This window comes from Rhineura floridana, chromosome 9 (assembly GCF_030035675.1).
Source record: "Rhineura floridana isolate rRhiFlo1 chromosome 9, rRhiFlo1.hap2, whole genome shotgun sequence".
In the NCBI taxonomy this organism is placed as follows: Eukaryota; Metazoa; Chordata; class Lepidosauria; order Squamata; family Rhineuridae; genus Rhineura; species Rhineura floridana.
In genome coordinates this window covers 124170009-124187813 of record NC_084488.1, presented here as the reverse complement: position 1 = coordinate 124187813, position 17805 = coordinate 124170009, and the positions used below count along the sequence as shown (strand labels likewise).

General features: G+C 47.5%; 1 protein-coding gene across 2 annotated transcripts; it reads left to right on the top strand.

Moving 5' to 3' along the window:
* Window positions 1-6985: 6985 nt before the first annotated feature.
* Window positions 6986-17616, top strand: AP5S1 (adaptor related protein complex 5 subunit sigma 1). 2 transcript variants are annotated; one of them, XM_061583628.1, is made up of 3 exons: window positions 6986-7207; window positions 15490-15692; window positions 16764-17616. In XM_061583628.1, exons 2-3 carry the CDS (start codon window positions 15520-15522, stop codon window positions 17188-17190), a joined length of 600 nt encoding a protein of 199 aa, XP_061439612.1. In that variant the 5' UTR covers window positions 6986-7207; window positions 15490-15519; the 3' UTR covers window positions 17191-17616. The 2 variants fall into 2 exon arrangements, with proteins under 2 accessions (XP_061439612.1, XP_061439611.1); XM_061583627.1 differs by lacking the exon at window positions 6986-7207 and adding an exon at window positions 13401-13615.
* Window positions 17617-17805: the final 189 nt, after the last annotated feature.

The window sequence follows — 17805 nt, the reverse complement described above, 5'->3', positions numbered from 1 at the left end:
GTGCAGGCGCTTTTGTGTTTCCTCTCTCTCTCTCCAGCCTTCCCTCCAGCTGTTCAGGGCCTCAACAGCAGTCCAAGAAACACAAAGGCCTTTCCTGTTCAGGAACACTTGCAGGGAATCGTGGGCCTTGGCCTCTTCAGATTTGGGCTCTAGCCTTCTAGGAGACTGACGGGCAGATCAGTTGTTCAGCAATAGAAACAAAAGGCTGATGTTACGTTTTCACATAGGGTAATGTTACCAATGGCTGCTGGCCTTGATGGTTATGCTGTACCTCCAGGGCTGGAGGGAGTATGTCTTGACAGCCATCTGTTGGGAATGCACTGCGCAGGGGGTTGGACTTGATGGCCTTATAGGCCGCTTTCAACTCCTCTGTGAATATCAGCTACTGGAGATCGCAAGTGGGGAGAGTGCTCTTGCATTCTGGTCCCGCTTGAGGGCTTCCCAAAGGTATTGCGTTGACCACTGTGAGGACCTAGTGCTGGACCTGATCCAGCGGGGATGTTAGGCTCTAAAAAGACCCCCCCCCCAAGAAAATTAGATAATAGTGGTCTGCTCCAGGTGTTAATGGTTATTGACAAAGGACAGGTCCTCAAATACAGATGGGCATTTGGCTGTGGCCTTTCCTGACGATAGTGCCAGGTGGCCATTTTAATTTCCCACAATGTTTGTAACTTAGCATCACGTTGGGGCATTGTGGGAAATTTAAAATGGTTGCCGCTGTGAGGCGGCCCCATGGCAGCTGTTGGGCCCTAATGTGGTCTTGAAAGCAGCCCCAAGGTGTCATGTTCAGAACCGCAGGGGTGTGCAACCTCGGATCGAGGCAGGGGAGAAAGGCAAATGTAGCCCTCCAGGCCCCTCTGTCTACTGCTCAGGACTTTCCCTAGGCCCCATGCCCACTGGCTCTTTTCCACACCTTAGCTTGAGTGCTTTGGCCTAGCCGGAGTACGTCCTTGAGCTGTGATTGTGCATCTTCCTTGCACGGGTGGAGGCTGGTGGCGAGATGTGTGTGAGCATATTTATTTATTTATTACTACATTTACATACTATCCTTCCTCCCACAAGGAGCCCAGAGTGGCAAACAAAAAGTGATAAAACACTAAAAACATCTTAAAAAAGAAAAACCTTTATAAAACAAATAATTCCAACACAGACACAGACTGGGATAAGGTCACTACTTAAAAGGCTTGTTGCAAGAGGAAGGTCTTCAATAGGCACCAAAAAGATAACAGAGATGCCGCCTGTCTAATAATTAAGGGGAAGGACTTCTGAAGTGTCGGTGCCACCACACTAAAGGTCTGCTTCCTATGTTGTGTGGAATGGACTTCCTGATAAGATGATATCTGCAGGAGGCCCTCACCTGCAGAGTGCAGTGATGGACTGGGTGTATAAGATGGTCTTTCAGGTATCCTGGTCCCAAGCTGTATAGGGCTTTGCACACCAAACCCAGAAACTTGAACTTAGCCAGTAGCTAATGGGCAGCCAGTGCAGTTTTTTCAGCAGCGAGGTGACATGCTGGCGATGGCCTACCCCACTGACCTCTTGTGCCACCCACTGCCTATCAACCTCTGACATGTGTGGGGCTGGAAGAATACAGCCTTACCATGCAAAGGTAAGAGTGGCTTCCATTGGTTGGTCTCCCCACTTTTGCACTTGGCCGCACCCACAACAGCCATGTAGCCCCTGGAAAGTTATCCACAGGTTGAAAAAGCCCCCATACACACTCCTGCCCTACCATTTGGCAGAATGAGGTAGCTGCCTATGAGTATCATGAAAAGTAGCAAATTGTTAATTATTGGACATACATTTACTCTGTTTTTACTGCCGGGTAGGAGAGAGATCCTTGTGTGATTTTCTTTTTTGCCTCAGGACCTAATATAACTTGATGGGCCTTGGCTAGTATGCACCTTGACTGAGCTAGTGGGATTGGGCAGCCATTTGTTGTCCTGCCTCAGACATCAAAAGGTATTGGGTAGACTCTGCTTTTGAAAGGCAGCATTCTTTTTTTTTTTGGAAGAAATTCTTTGGACCCACAGAGTGAAAGTGGCAGAGCCTTGCCAAACTCTTGCCTTAAAAAGTTAGACTGATGCATATACTTAAATTGACGAGGCTTTCAGAAGGTCTCCCCTCATCACTTGGACCGGCTCGGAACCAAAAGAGGGTGATGCAAACAAAAAAGGGGGCGACCTTTTGCAAATCTGCACCGTTTGCAAGGAGGATCAAAATGCAAACAATTGCATGTTCACTTTGAGGTAGCCTTTGACAACCTGGTGCCATCTGCTTGCTGAGGTTGATGGGAGTTATAGTCTAAAACATTTGGAGGGTGCCAGGCTGGCAAAGGCTGAGCTGATGTGTGCACGTGTGTGAGAGAGATGTGCAGCAGACATGTGCAGTCTCTAAATGTGTAATGCAATGCCTCTCCAAAGACTAACGTTTGGATTTTAACGCACCAGTGCATTTTTATCCACAAAAGGGAGGACTATGCCTGGAATGCCAGCCTGCCTGGGGAAATCTTCACCAGCTCCTGGCCTGACCACAGAGAAGGGTGGGGTCTTGTGGGCTTAAATGAGGTTGTTCACCCCCCCCCCCCGTGCTCTGATTTGAATGCACGTGTTGGCTACTCTCAAGGCAATCGGAAAACTAAGGCTAGTGCCAAATGGTGGGTATATGAGACTGTCTGGAGGGCTTAGCACATCACATGCAAAGACATCTGGAAATGTTTTAATTTTGGAACGGAAGCCTGGTTTCTTCCAGGGCAAGGATCCCAGTTACCCAGATCACTCATACTGTTCTGCATACTCAGTGTGGGCGTTTTTATAAAGGCACAGTTTGCAACTGGAGTAAATGAGGAGTTAGAGAGCTGAGTGCTGGGGGTGCAATCTTTTATCTTTTTTTTTTGGTAGCCAATCTGTGTCTTCACCAGAATTCAAGAGATAAAACAGCCTTTGCCAACGTGATGCCCTTCAGATGTTTTGGATGGCAACTCCCATCATGCTGGCTAGGGATGATGGGAGTTGTAGTCCCAAACACCTGGAGGCCCCCAGCTGGCAAATGCAAAGATAAGAGATATACGGGAAGCTGATTTATATCGAGTCAGACCATGAGTCCCTAGCTCAGTGTTGTCAACACTGACTGGCAGTGGCTCTCCAGGCAAGAGGCTCTTTCAGCCCTATCTGGAGATTAAACCTGGGACTTTTTGCCTGTGGAGGATCAGTGCTGGGAGTGGAACGTCAGCTTATCCTGTCATAGGCTCATGGCATGTGGTGGCTGTGGGTGATGGGAGCTATAGCCCAAGACATTTGGAGGGCACCAGGTTGGCAAAGACTGGCTTAAGCAAAGATCTCAGAGGGTGCCTTGACACAATCCACCTGTTTGTGGCATCCTGTTGTTCTTTGCAGGTTGTTCTTTGGCAAGTGGGTGGTTCGGGATCCTAGTCAGTAACTTTTTTTTATTTTTTGCAAAGGGGGGGAATATGTTGAGAAAGGCAATAAGCCCCCCCCCCTGCCCCTACATGCTGCTCACCTACATCCCTCTGGCACATGAGAGGCCCAATTATTTAGTTATTACATTTATATACAGCCCCATAGCCGAAGCTCTCTGGGCGGTTTACAGCAATTAAAAACATTAAAAACAAATATACAAATTTTAAAACACAAAAAAACAATTTAAAAACGCAATTAAAAATTAAAAAAAAATAATTTAAAACACATGCTAAAATGCCTGGGAGAAGAGGAAAGTCTTGACCTGGTGCCGAAAAGTTAACAGCGTTGGTGCCAGGTGCGCGCACCTTATCAGAGAGGTCATTCCATAATTTGGGGGCCACCACTGAGAAGGCCCTCTCCCTTGTTGCCATCCTCCGAGCTTCCCTCAGAGTAGGCACCTGGAGGAGGGCCTTAGATGTTGAGCGTAGTGTATGGGTGGGTTCATTTAGAGCACGGACGGGACCCTGTGGCCCTTTGGATATAGCTGGACTACAGCTCCCATCATCCCTGCCCATTGGCCATGCTGGCTGGGGTTGATGGGAGTTAGGGGGGGGTCCAACATCATCTGGAAGGCACCAGGTTTCTCACTCCTGATTTGGCTCTGGTGCCGCTAGTTGCCAACCTTCAGTCGAAGGAGTTGGACTCGATAGCTTTGTGACACTGGCTGCTCCCAAGGAAACACAAATTCTGTGTGAAGAGAGGAGGAATTATGTGATGGGGCAAGTGGTGGAAATGTCCTGTATTTTGCTGCATTTATCCTGCATGTGCTACTACTCTGGGAATGGGCAGTGGAATTATGACGGGGTTTGAAGTGCTGTTCTCTGACTACTGGAAATGTTATGTAGCTACCTGAGATCCCAAGAGCCCTTGTACACAAGACTTTAAAGCAAATGGCATACCCCCATCTCTCCATAGCCTGCTACAACTCAGCTTAAGGATGTGTAACTGAAACAATGCCATATTCTTCTACCTATCCTCTACCTTCCTTACCCTCCCTCTGTTATCTAAACCTGTGTCCAGTTTTAGATTGCAAGTGCTCTGGGGCAGGGATCTTGCCTTCTGTTCTTTTACAAAGCACCACAAGTGTGGATGTCACTTTATTAAAAAAATAAAAAAGCAACAACAATATGGTCTAGAAACTTTGAAAAAAATATGAAAGCTGAATTTTTCTGTTCTTGGGCAAAATCGTATTGGAGATCCTGCTGCTAGTTAAGCCCTCCTCCTTCGATCTTTGGAAAGGCAATGGTGAAGGAAGAAACCAATAGCATGTGCACACACACGCACATTCAATTGAAAATGTCAAAGCGGTACTAAACAATGGATGTTATTTTGCGGAGGAGGCGTTTATGTTTAAATAATGGTCCTCTGGAGGAAGGTCGGAGGGGGAAGCGCATGTGAGGCTGCCGGGAATGGCTCACGTGGCCTTGCAACGTGAACTTGGCCTTCTGCAAAAAAAAGAAAAAAGTACAGCCTGGAGCGAGTGAGGAGAGGCAGGCCTCTTCTGCTGCTGTGATACCGTGTTGGTGGCTGCCTGCCAATTTGTTTCCGGAGTTGAGTTGCCAATGTGGATGTTATGCTGAGCGCCACTTGGCTGGGAGGATTGCACATTTCCCCTTCCTTCGTGTGCCTGGGCCTTGGAACCAGGCTGGATCCCTCGTCTAGCTGAAGAGCAGGAATCCCTCAGCAGTTTAACATGACAAATCCCATCCCATCTAGGTTGTGGTAGTCTGTGTCCCATGTGCACATAGAGCAGCATCTCTCCAGCTTTCTTCCAGTTGGATTTAAGGTGCCTCACTTTCACAAAAGGGTTCCAGTGCAGCAACACAGCATCAAATCCAGCTCTGTCTTTTCTCTTTCCTTTTTTGTGCGTGTGTGGTTGTGGTGAGGAAAGATTTGGGTTCCTTGTTGATGATGGGAAACTAAAATATTACAGCTGGAAGGAGAAAATTTGAAGTAAGATTCCTTAGGCCTCTGCTGCTGTATATTTGCCCTATGCCTGTTTTGCAGCAGCATTTAATAAAATGACAGTCCTTTGCAGGTTTGTTTTTATTTTGGGACAATTGGCTGCTATGAGCTAGAGAAGCGTTCCCCCAATGTGGTGCCCTCTGGATGTTGTGGACTACAACTCCCATCAACCTCAGCCAGAACAGGCATAGAATGCTTGAACTGATGGGAATTGTAGTCCCAAACATCCATGGGGCATTGGCATCAGCTGTGCTTGAGGGCTGCTGGTCCTGTCTTAAACTCATGTGAGGTGGCCAGTGAAGGGAAGGGGACAGAGCACATGTTTCACATGCCGAAGACCCAGATTCAGTCTCCTGGATTTCAAGCGGAAGAGTTGAGATAGAGCACTGCCCCCAAATGTTAGGTAATTCCAATTGTAAAAGTCTGCAGAAGAAGTAAATATTGAATGAAGGAATGGGCACAGAGAAGGCTTTGAAGGGCATGGGCGACATTGTCGTAGAAGATGTTGACCCGGGAGAGAAAGGGGCAAGGTTGCCAACTTTTATTTAAACCTTCACTTTTGGCTCTTGTGCCTTTAACAGTTTTCAGATGCAGATGGTTATGTGTGATTTTTCACACTAACCTGTTTTTTCCTGACCTGTTGGCAACCCTGCAAAGTGGGCTCAGGGGCGCTCTGGATGGTGTCCACAGGGTGGGTGAGCCGGGAAGCAGATCAGCATCACAGAAAGTGTGAGCAGAATTCATTCCTTAGGTGAGGACTGGTCCTATGACTGGCTTTGCCTTTTCAAGGACAGCTTGATGCAGCAGCAAATTTAGCAGATGAAACATTACACTATCCCTTCATCACCAGGCCAGGAAAAGGGTTGTCTGCAAAAATGTTGGCAGTTATGGAAGTTTCAGGAGCAAGGCTAGTAAAGAGCGAGGGAGGCGGAAAAGAAAGATAACAGTCTACAACATCCTCCCTTATTAATTTATTGCATTTTATCTTCCCCTTTCTCCAGGATGCACCATGTGGTATTTCTCCCTACTTTATCCTCACAACAACCCTGCAAGATAGGCTATGCTGGGAGGTGTTGAGCAGCCCGAGGTTACCCAGGGAGCTTCATGTCTGAGTTGGGATTTGATCCCAGGTCTCCCCTGTCCCAGTCCACTCTAACCACTACACCACACTGTGCTTCCTCCTCTGCCCCACTGGAGGGCTTTGTCTTAGTGCCCCCTGGCAAAGATCCCTGACTGGAGGCCTTCTGAGAGAGCCAAAGCCCTCTCCTGCACAGTCCCTAGCAACTTCTCAGGAAATTGTCAGGAGGTGAATACCGCTCATCTATTAATAGGGTCGCCATACGTCAGAATCGTCTTGAGGGCAGCACATTGACATTTAGTTGAGGCAGAGAAAGGGTTAACACGTGCTTGCTTCCTCCCTCCCTGCCTCCCTCAGTTCCCTAACCAGAAGGGGAGGAGCTTGCCTTGGAAGCCAGAAGCCTTGGTCCCCACCTACTAGGAACTAGGGCAAGCCTAGGAAGTGGATGGAGGGAGGGAGCCTCTACAAATTCCTTCCTTCACTAACGTGACCTCAAAGGCAGGACTTTCAAGCCAAGTCTTGCATCTCTGGCCCTCCTCTTGCAGCCTGACACACAGGCACTTAGGAGGGATGCTGACACCCTGAGAAAAGGGGAAGAAAGGCCCGGTTTCTGAATGCTGGGGAAGGCAAGGCCTCTGCTTTGCACGTAGAAACTCCTGGGTTCAATCCCCAGCAGCAACTCCAGGTAGGAGTAGGGCAGATTCCTGTCTGAAACTCTGGAGCACCACTGACAGTCAGTGTAGACACTGCTGAGATGGACCAATGGTCTGACTCAGGGTAAGGCAGCTTTCTATAGTCTTACAGGTGTGCCAGATGGATGGATAAGTCGAAAGAAGAGTTTGTTTCCTATTTTCTCTTGCTTTGCCCCTCCTTTCTCGAAGCCTTTTGGGGAATAGTTTGGTATGGCACGGCATAGTATGGTTGCCACCACTTTGGGGGGAGGGCAGAGCTCCTGTGCTTTAAACTGCTGTACACCAAGGTGCACGTTCAACAGGTGAAGTGTTCTCCGTTGAATTTCTAGGAACAAATCCAGAGTGGATAAGGCTGGCAGTAGCTACTAGCCACAATGTCCGTGTTCTACCTCCGCTGTTGCAGGCAGGAAGCATCTGCACACCAGCTGTTGGGAATCACAAGTGGGAAGACTTGCTGTTGCGCTCAGGTCCTGCTTGTGGGGTTCCCACTGGAAGCATCTGCTTGTTGGCCCTCAAGAGAACACAATGATGAACTAGCTGGGCCACTGGCCTGATCCTGGTACAGTGCTCTTCTGATGTTCTTGTCCAGTGATAGTGTAGGGCAGAACCACTGAAATCAAGGGGTATGACAACCTTAGCCCCATTTATTTCAGTGGGTGTCCTTTGAACAGAATTTATTAATGTATAGATCTGAACAGGGTGGTTCATCACAGATGCTCTTGGAGGTCACCGATTCAAAGGGTCGCCATAAGTCTTAATTGACTTGAAGGCACATAACAACAACTGCTATTTTATTTAAAAACAACAAAGTGGTTTACAATAAGTTAACAACCACCTCCACCACCACCATACAATATACTATTAAAAATACAGTAAAAACAGAGGTTGACTATTGCAAAAAGGCATCTTCTTAATTGCATAACCCTGGTGGAACAGAGGGTTTCAGCAGGTGTTCAAAGGTTAAAACAGAAGGCGCCTGCTGAATCTCTGTTAGCAGAGCATTCCAGAGAACTGGGCCGATGACCCTGAAGGCTCGATTTCATGTGGATGTTAAATGAACCTCACCAACATGGAGGACGACCAGAGCCGCTCCTGTAGACTATCCCAGTGATCGAGCGGGGACATAAGGGTTCAGGCGGCACCTGAGATACTCTGGACTTAAATTGTTCAGTGCTTTGTATATTAATACAAGGACCTTGAACATCACTCAGTGGTGGATGGGCAGCCAGCATGGATGTGGTGGGATGCAACCAATTCAAATGATTAGGATTTGTTCCCAGGTTTGTTCTACACAATATAGGAAACGGACCTTTAGTGTGGCAGCACCTACCCTGTGGAATTCCCTCCTCTTGAATATTAGGCAGGCACCTGCTGAAGACCTTCCTCTTCCAACAAGCCTTTTAAGTTGAGGCCTATCCCAGTCTGCATTTGTGTTAGAATTGCTTTTAATATGTTTTCTTTAACAATGTTTTTAACCCTTTAAAAAAAATGTTAAAGCTTTTTTAAAAATGTTTTTCACATTGTTTTTGTTTTAATGTATTTTAAGATGTTTTTATAATGTTTTAAAGTGTTTTTAGCGCTTCTGTTTGCTGCCCTGGGCTCCTGCTGGAAGGGCAGGATATAAATCAAATAAATAAATAAATGAGCTAAAGCCTGAATGCTTGTGTGTGTGTGTGTGATGTGCCTTCAAGTCGATTATGACTTATGGCGACCCTATGAATCAGCGGCCTCCAAGAGCATCTGTCATGAACCACCCTGCTCAGATCTTGTAAGTTCAGGTCTGTGGCTTCCTTTATGGAATCAATCCATCTCTTGTTTGGTTTTCCTCTTTTTCTACTCCCTTCTGTTTTTCCCAGCATTATTGTCTTTTCTAGTGAATCCTGTCTTCTCATGATGCGTCCAAAGTATGATAACCTCAGTTTCATCATTTTAGCTTCTAGTGACAGTTCTGGTTTAATTTGTTATAACACTCAATTATTTGTCTTTTTTGCGGTCCATGGTATCCGCAAAGCTCTCCTCCATCACATTTCAAATTTTTCTCTTACCTGCTTTTTTCACTGTCCAACTTTCACATCCGTACACAGAGATCAGGAATACCATGGTCTGAATGATCCCAACTTTGGTTTTCAGTGCATTTGAGGACCTTTTCTAGTTATCTCATAGCTGTCCTCCCAGTCCTAGCCTTCTTCTGATTTCTTGACTATTGTCTCCATTTTGGTTAATGACTGTGCTGAGGTATTGATAATCCTTGACAAGTTCAATGTCCTCGTTGTCAACTTTAAAGTTACATAACTCTTCTATTGTCATTACTTTATAGTCTTTTTGATGTTCAGCTGTAGTCCTGCTTTTGTGATTTCCTCTTTAACTTTCATCAGCATTCGTTTCAAATCGTTATTGGTTTCTGCTAGTAGTATGGTATCATCTGCATATCTTAAATTGATATTTCTCCCTCCAGTTTTCACACCTCCTTCTTCTTGGTCCAATCCCTCTTTCTGTATGATATGCTCTGCATATAGATTAAACAAATAGGGTAATAAAATAGACCCTGTCTCACACCCTTTCCAATTGGGAACCAATCAATTTTTCCAAATTCTGTCCTTACAGTAGCCTCTTGTCCAGAGTATAGGTTGCACATCAGGACAATCAGATGCTGTGGCACCCCCATTTCTTTTAAAGCATTCCATCATTTTCTGTAAAACCTTAAACAAAAGGAGATTGGATAAGTAAAGTTTGGGAAATGGCACAACTGACTAAATTATACATAAGGTTAAGATATATAAGATTAAGAGATGGAAGATAAGTAAAATCAAGATCTGAAGTAGAGTGGCATCTATTCATCAATTACTGTAAGGGCAGATGTATTAATTTTAATTGTTCTTCTGTTATATTTAATATAATTTTAAGGCATTATAATGAAAATATTTCTCTTCTGTCTTTTCTTGGTATTTGTAATAGCTGGCACTCCATTTGATGTTCTAGATGATATTAGATCTAAAAACATGGCAAATTGTTTCAGTGTGATGTTTAATAATATAAACCTTCTGACTTCAAACTTGCATTTTGTATCTATAATATATGCAGATATAATATTTGCATTGTGGGTACTGTGTAGAAAAGTAAACCCAATCTTGGAGCTCCCCCTGCTGGCTGACAACTGACAGTGACGGGAGTGTAGGCTAGGGGGACATTGTTAGCGCCGTTCGGACGCTTCCAGCTGTGGGCTTAATTTGGAAATATGTCATTGAGAGATCACAGATAGGGAACTGGCAACAGGCTTTTTTTCTTCTACTTATCAGATTTCCCCTGGAAAGGGTAAATATTGATGGGGGCGGGATGAAACATGGGCTGACATTTTGATGCCAATGCTGGGTGGACCCTGCAAAAAACCTCTCTGCGGGGTGGGGAGAATCAACCCCACAATAAACACTCCTCTAGAAGCACCCCCAGTTTCTTCTAGGAACAACTGAGTCTCGAGTCACTTTCAAGATTCATACTGGTATTTTGGAAAGAAGAGCCTTTCTTTGCCTGCCAGGCAGAGCCCACCTTGTCAGATGCTGGCCCTGAAGCAATGGCTCCCTGGAGCTACCTTGGGGCTCTGCCAGCCTCGGGTCTGCTACTCCCTTGAGCCAGCTCTGCTCCTTCTCCTCTGTTCCCCCCCATGTCTGGATGCGTCCCCCTGAACATGAACACATCCCTGCCTGCCTGGGCCTCTCTGTCCATTCCAACCCCTCCTCGAAATGCCTGTCTTAAAATACCATGGAGCGCTTTCTGTATCCCACCCGAATTTAATTACCCCGTTTATATCCCACTTTTCCTCCTTCATGGAGTTTAAGGCTGATTTCCCTCTCCCCCCCCCCGCATTTTATGCTCACAACAGCCTTGTGAGGTAGCAAAAACAACTACAGTCTTGTGGCACCTTAAAGCCTGACAAACGCGTTATGGCATAATAATGAATAACAGTGACAACGACATTAAGAATAATAGTAAAGAAACTGTGAGGGGAGTGACCCACCGAACTTTGTCCTCCCCAGCCCTCTAGCTGCTAGGCCCCACTGGCTTTTACCCAGTTATCTTAAGAACATAAGAAGAGCCTGCTGGATCAGGCCAGTGGCCGATCTAGTCCAGCATCCTGTTCTCACAGTGGCCAACCAGGTGCCTGGGGGAAGCCAGCAAGCAGGACCCGAGTGCAAGAACACTCTCCCCTCCTGAGGCTTCCGGCAACTGGTTTTCAGAAGCATGCTGCCTCTGACTAGGGTGGCACAGCACAGCCATCACGGCTAGTAGCCATTGATAGCCCTGTCCTCCATGAATTTGTCTAATCTTCTTTTAAAGCCATCCAAGCTGGTGGCCATTACTGCATCTTGTGGGAGCAAATTCCATAGTTTAACTATGCGCTGAGTAAAGAAGGACTTCCTTTTGTCTGTCCTGAATCTTCCAACATTCAGCTTCTTTGAATGTCCACGACTTCTAGTATTATGAGACAGGGAGAAGAACTTTTCTCTATCCACTTTCTCAATGCCATGCATAATTTTATACACTTCTATCATGTCTCCTCTGACCCGCCTTTTCTCTAAACTAAAAAGCCCCAAATGCTGCAACCTTTCCTCGTAAGGGAGTTGCTCCATCCCCTTGATCATTCTGGTTGCCCTCTTCTGAACCTTTTCCAACTCTATAATATCCTTTTTGAGATGAGGCGACCAGAACTGTACACAGTATTCCAAATGCGGCCGCACCATAGATTTATACAACGGCATTATGATATCGGCTGTTTTATTTTCAATACCTTTCCTAATTATCGCTAGCATGGAATTTGCCTTTTTCACAGCTGCCGCACACTGGGTCGACATTTTCATCGTGCTGTCCACTACAACCCCGAGGTCTCTCTCCTGGTCGGTCACCGCCAGTTCAGACCCCATGAGCGTATATGTGAAATTAAGATTTTTTGCTCCAATATGCATAATTTTACACTTGTTTATATTGAATTGCATTTGCCATTTTTCCGCCCATTCACTCAGTTTGGAGAGGTCTTTTTGGAGCTCTTCGCAATCCCTTTTTGTTTTAACAACCCTGAACAATTTAGTATCGTCAGCAAACTTGGCCACTTCATTGCTCACTCCTAATTCTAGGTCATTAATGAACAAGTTGAAAAGTACAGGTCCCAATACCGATCCTTGAGGGACTCCACTTTCTACAGCCCTCCATTGGGAGAACTGTCCGTTTATTCCTACTCTCTGCTTTCTGCTTCTTAACCAATTCCTTATCCACAAGAGGACCTCTCCTCTTATTCCATGACTGCTAAGCTTCCTCAGAAGTTTTTGGTGAGGTACCTTGTCAAACGCTTTTTGAAAGTCTAAGTACACTATGTCCACTGGATCACCTCTATCTATATGCTTGTTGACACTCTCAAAGAATTCTAACAGGTTACTGTCAAGCCCCTCAAGGGCAGGGATCAGCCTTCTTGCTCTTCGGCCGGGATGAATGACTTTCTTCGATCTCTAAGCCTCAATCGCGCTGCTGAGTGCTATGCAAACCCTGCATGAAGCCGCCAGGGCTCTCCTTCCCTTCCCTGTTGCAAGAGGCTACAAAGCAGGAAGGGAGAGAGAGCTGCTTGCACCTCTTACCTTCATCTGGAGCATTTATTATTATTATTATTATTATTATTATTTTTATTATGGGGAGAGTTTTTTAAGGGCTGACAAATCTGACTCTGAGCTACTCCTTACTTTGTGTTAATTTTTTTTAATAATAGATCAAGATCCACCTAACGCTCTGAAAAGCAACAAAACGTGATGAAAGAAAAGCCACTTCCACATACAGCCTAAATTTGCATTAGCCGATCCAGCCACGTGCTTTGCACCTAACAAAGCTCTGTCACGCCCCTTTCTGAAGAATCAACCAATCCTTGGAGGGCCCAGTGTTGCATTCCAGAACCACGATCCAATCAGTGCTCGCTCATGCTACAGATTTCCCGCCTCCCAGTCACGAGCCGCCTTCTTTCCTCTCATTGGCTTACCCCGGCGGGGCCGAGCCCCCATTTTCTTTCTCTCGATTCACACTTGGGCCCCGCCCACTGGTTTACCGTCAGCCAATCATTTAGCAGAGCCAGGCCCTTTTCTTTGACGCCAGAAATTGTGAAGCCACACCTACTTTATTCAGCCAATCCCAGATTCCATTAATACGCATGCGCATTTAAAAAAAGCACGAAGACGCTGAACTGGATGGGAGGACGCTTGCCCATCAGACCACATCTCCCAGCATGCACCGCCAAACCTCCCTGCCGGAAGCAGCTCTCAGTTTAGCGCGCTCAGCCCGCTGGGAAATGTGGTTCCGCCTCTCCCCAGAAGTAGCTGCTTCTGCTCCTGCTGCCGCCGCCGCCGCCGCTGCCGCCCGTTCGGTCAGGGGTGAGTAGGGGACCTGCCGCCTCCTGCCTCGGGAAGCCTCTGGGATGCCGCAAAGCGCCCTTCGGCTGGGCCCTGAAAGGCTGGCAGGGCTCTAGTGGCAGAAGGTTCCGTGGGCCGCCCTTTGAGGTCCGCCTTCGCTAGCCGGGGGCCTTCCAGCCGTTTGGGATTGCAGCTGCCGTCGCCCCCGGAGGGCACCAGGCTCGGGAAAGCGGGTCCGTGGGTAGACCTGGCGCCGTAGAATCGTAAAGTTGGGATGGACCCAAGAGACCATCTAGTCCAACCCCCTGCTCACTGCAGGAATCCAAGTTAAAGCTTACCCGACCGGTGCCTGGACAGCTGCCTGTTGAATGCCTCCAGTGTTGGGGTCATTGGTTCCGCTATTGTACCGTTCCAACAGCTGGAAGGTTTTTCCTGATGTTCAGCTGAAATCTGGCTTCCTGCAAGTTGAGCCCATTATTCTGTGTCCTGCACTCTGGGTGCTATTCTATCTCCCCTCAGCCTCACCCTGGCCTTTCTACTTGCTGCTTGAAGCCTTCCACTCTTCCACCAGCTCCCTTCACCTGCTGCAGTGCATAAATTAATTGCACCGCTGACACAGTCAACTTCATAACTCCTGTGCCCCTCCTTCCTCTCCCCCCCAAAACCCCCAAGTTAGCACATCCAATGTGCATTTAAACCACTTGGGTTTCTTCAGAGAATCCTGGGAATCGTGGTTTTCCTCTCACAGAGCTGCAAATTGCCAGCGCTCTGAACAAACTATAGTTCCCATGATTCTGGGGAAGAAGGCATGGGTGTGGGATGGGTTTTAAATGTGTGGTGTGGGCCTGTCTATATCACCCTGGCCAGTTCTGCCTTCTGTAACGGCTGGGCAAAGACAGGGGTTGATGCACATACAACAGGGGCCAGCCATTGCTTGTGGGATTTCTGAAGATATTTGGCTAGCCCTGTTGGACACAGGATGCTGGGTGACATGATCCCACCTCAGGTTAATCCAGCAGGGCTCTTTTTAACTTTATTAGTACTTAAATTATTAATTTAGTTAAATGTATTTCTGCTCTTCACCCAAAGGCCCCTTTAGGGAGGGGACCATGGCATTTTAGGGCATGAGGCAAAGGAGAACTGTTTTATGATGATGATGATTACATTTATATCCCCACGATTCTCCCAAGGAGCACAATATAGGAAGCAGACCTTTAGTGTTGTGGCACCAACACTTTGGAATTCCCTCCCTTTAAATATTAGACAGGCGTCATCTCTGTTGTCTTTTCACCACCAACTGAAGACTTACCTCTTTCAACAAGCCTTTTAAGCAGAGACCTTATCCCAATCTATGTCTGTGCTGGAATTGCTTTTTAAGATTTTTTTAAATTGTTTTTTCTAAATGTTTTTAAAGAGGTTTTATTTTAATATGTTTTAAAGTGCTTTTAATGTTTTCGTTTGTTGCCCTGGGCTCCTTCTGGGAGGAAAGGTGGGATATAAATTTAATGAATGAATAAATCAGGAGCTAAGGGTGGTGCACAAACATGACTCTCCCCCTCCCAATTTTATCCTCACGACAACCCTGTGAGGTAAGTTAGGCTGATAGTCAGTGGCTGGCCCAAGTTCACCCAGTGAGCTTCATGGTCAAGCAGGGATTTGAACCCTGGTCTCTCAGATCCCGGTCTGAGACGCTAACCACTGTACCACACGGGCTCCTTGCATGTATCTTTCCCGCTGCTGGCTATCTGGCTACTCACAGCCAGTATATAGTGACTCCTTGGCTGCCGACAGCTGGCTACCCTATAAATGGAAACCAAAAGGAAACGAGGAGCTGGTCTGAAAACAACCTTCTGACCAGGGACTGTGTCCACTGTGTGTCTGTCTCTCCCATCCAGCCCCCCTTGCGTAGCACCCAGCCTGCCTCTATGGTTCACGGGTTCTTGATCCACACCTTACGCTGCCGGCCTGGGGAGGAGGCTGGGCACAGCCGAGTGCTCTATTCCAGGGTCTTCAGCCCCGAAGGGTTGGAAGATGCCAGATGCCAGGAGCGCGACAAGGAGCGGCTGTGCAGGAAGGAGCAGCTTCTGGTGGTGGCAAGGTAACTGAGCCAGCACAGGGCTTGTGGGGCTTCAGGGTGGGTCGGGCGATGCTGCCTTTGCTGGAGCAATTTAAGTCCGGCAGTGAGTTTAAGCATACAGGGGAAATTTCCTACAGCTGCTGGGCATCCATGCCTGCCTGACCCAGAGCCAAGTCTGTGGCTCATCTAGCCCAGTATTGTGGCCAACAGCGACTGTCCCAAGATCTCAGACCATGAGAGGCTTTCCTAGTGTTCCCGCCTAAGACTGCATTCATACCATACATTTTTGTTATATGCCTTCAAGTCAATTACGACATATGGCGACCATATGAATCTTTGATCTATTCATAGGGTTTTCATGGTAAGAGGTATTCAGAGGTGGTTCACCATTGCCTTCCTCTGGGCCTACGGGACACAATATTCCCAGGCAGTCTCCCATCCAAGTACTAGCCAGGCCTGCTTAGCTTCCGAGATTAGACGAGATCGGGCGTGTTCAGGGTAGTATGGCTGTAACTATACATTTAGTCCACTATTATTCCACTTTAAACAGTCATGGCTTCCCCCAAAGAATCCTGGGAAGTGTAGTTTGTGAAGGGTGCTGAGAGTTGTTAGGAGACGCCCTATTCCCCTCACAGGGCTGCAGTTCCCAGAGCTCTCTGGGAAGAGGAGCTGACTGTTAAACTATTCTAGGAACTGTTCTCCTAACAATTCAAGCATCCTTCACAAACTGCACTTCCTGGGATTCTCTGGGGGAAGCCGTGACTGTTTAAAGTGGAATAATAGTGGAATAAGTGTACGGAAAACTTCCTAACTGTTAGAGCCATACGACAGTGGCACCAATTACCTAGAGAGGTAGTGGGCTCTCCGACACTGGAGGCATTCAAGAGGCAGCTGGACAGGCACCTGTTGGGGATGCTTTAATTTGGATTCCTGCATTGAGCAGGGGGTTGGACTTGATGGCCTTATAGGCCCCTTCCAACTCTACGATTCTATGAAAGCCTCACAGCTTCCCCTTCCGTTCCCTGGCTCATTCATAGAAGGAATGTTCCTGGAAAGGGTAAACTTCAGTGCACACCTCCTGTCTGTTTACAGGCAAGTGGAGTCGGCATGCAAACTACACCAGCAGGCCTCCGGGAAGCCTCACTCCGAGCACCTCATCCAGCTGCCCGACGAACCCGTTTCTCTACAGGATGCTCCATCGGGAGTCTTCCGCCTCCCCCCTGGGGACCCCTTCTCTGAGGACAAGACTGTGTTGTGGTTGGGCGTCCAGTGCCTTGCCTTTGCTCTGGTCTGCGACCCCCACGAGAACCTGATGTTGGCCGAGAGCACCCTGAGGCTCCTTGCCAAGGTCCTACTGGATCGGCTCAAGCTGCTGAGCTCGGGCAGCGACATCCTGCTCAAGGCCGACAGGACGGAGGCCGTCCTCCACAGATTCCTTCCTCACGGGCAGCTCCTGTTCTTGAACGAGCAGTTTGTGGTGGCGCTGGAGAAGGAGGCGAGCGCCTCCCTTTGCAAATAAAAGGTTTCTGAATGGCTTGGCTTCTTCACTGGGAATCTGTAGATCAAGCAGCCAGTTTGCTGTAGTCTGTCTGTATCTCAGCCTTCGCCAACCCGGTGCCCTCCAGGTGTTTTGGACTACAACTCCCATCGTCCACAGCAAACGTGCTGGCTGTGGACGATGGGAGTTGTAGTCCAGAACACCTGGAGGGCACCGGGTTGGCAAAGACTGCTCCATATTGTGCTCGGTGGTATCACACTGCGCTGTATGACAGAGAAATAGAAATGAAGGCGTATGAGGGAGGCAAGGCATCGGGGACCCCTTACCTCCCCCACAATCTCAGGTTCTGATTTTCCCCTTCCTCGAAACAAGCCTCTCCCCCTGAAATTATAATTCTAGTTGTAGTTATTGTTATTAATAATAAAAGCTAACATGTGAGCAATCCTTTTTGATTGTCCCAGGTGTATTGCATAAATCAGGGAAGGGGAACCTCAGGCCTTTGGAAGCCAAATGTGGCCCTCCAGCCCTCTCTGCCTGGCCCCCGGAACCACATGGCCTCCTGAGCCAAGCCCGTCACCAGCTATGGTTTGCATCCTCCTTCAGTGCTTTTTTTTTTTTTTTAAACTGGCTGGCACG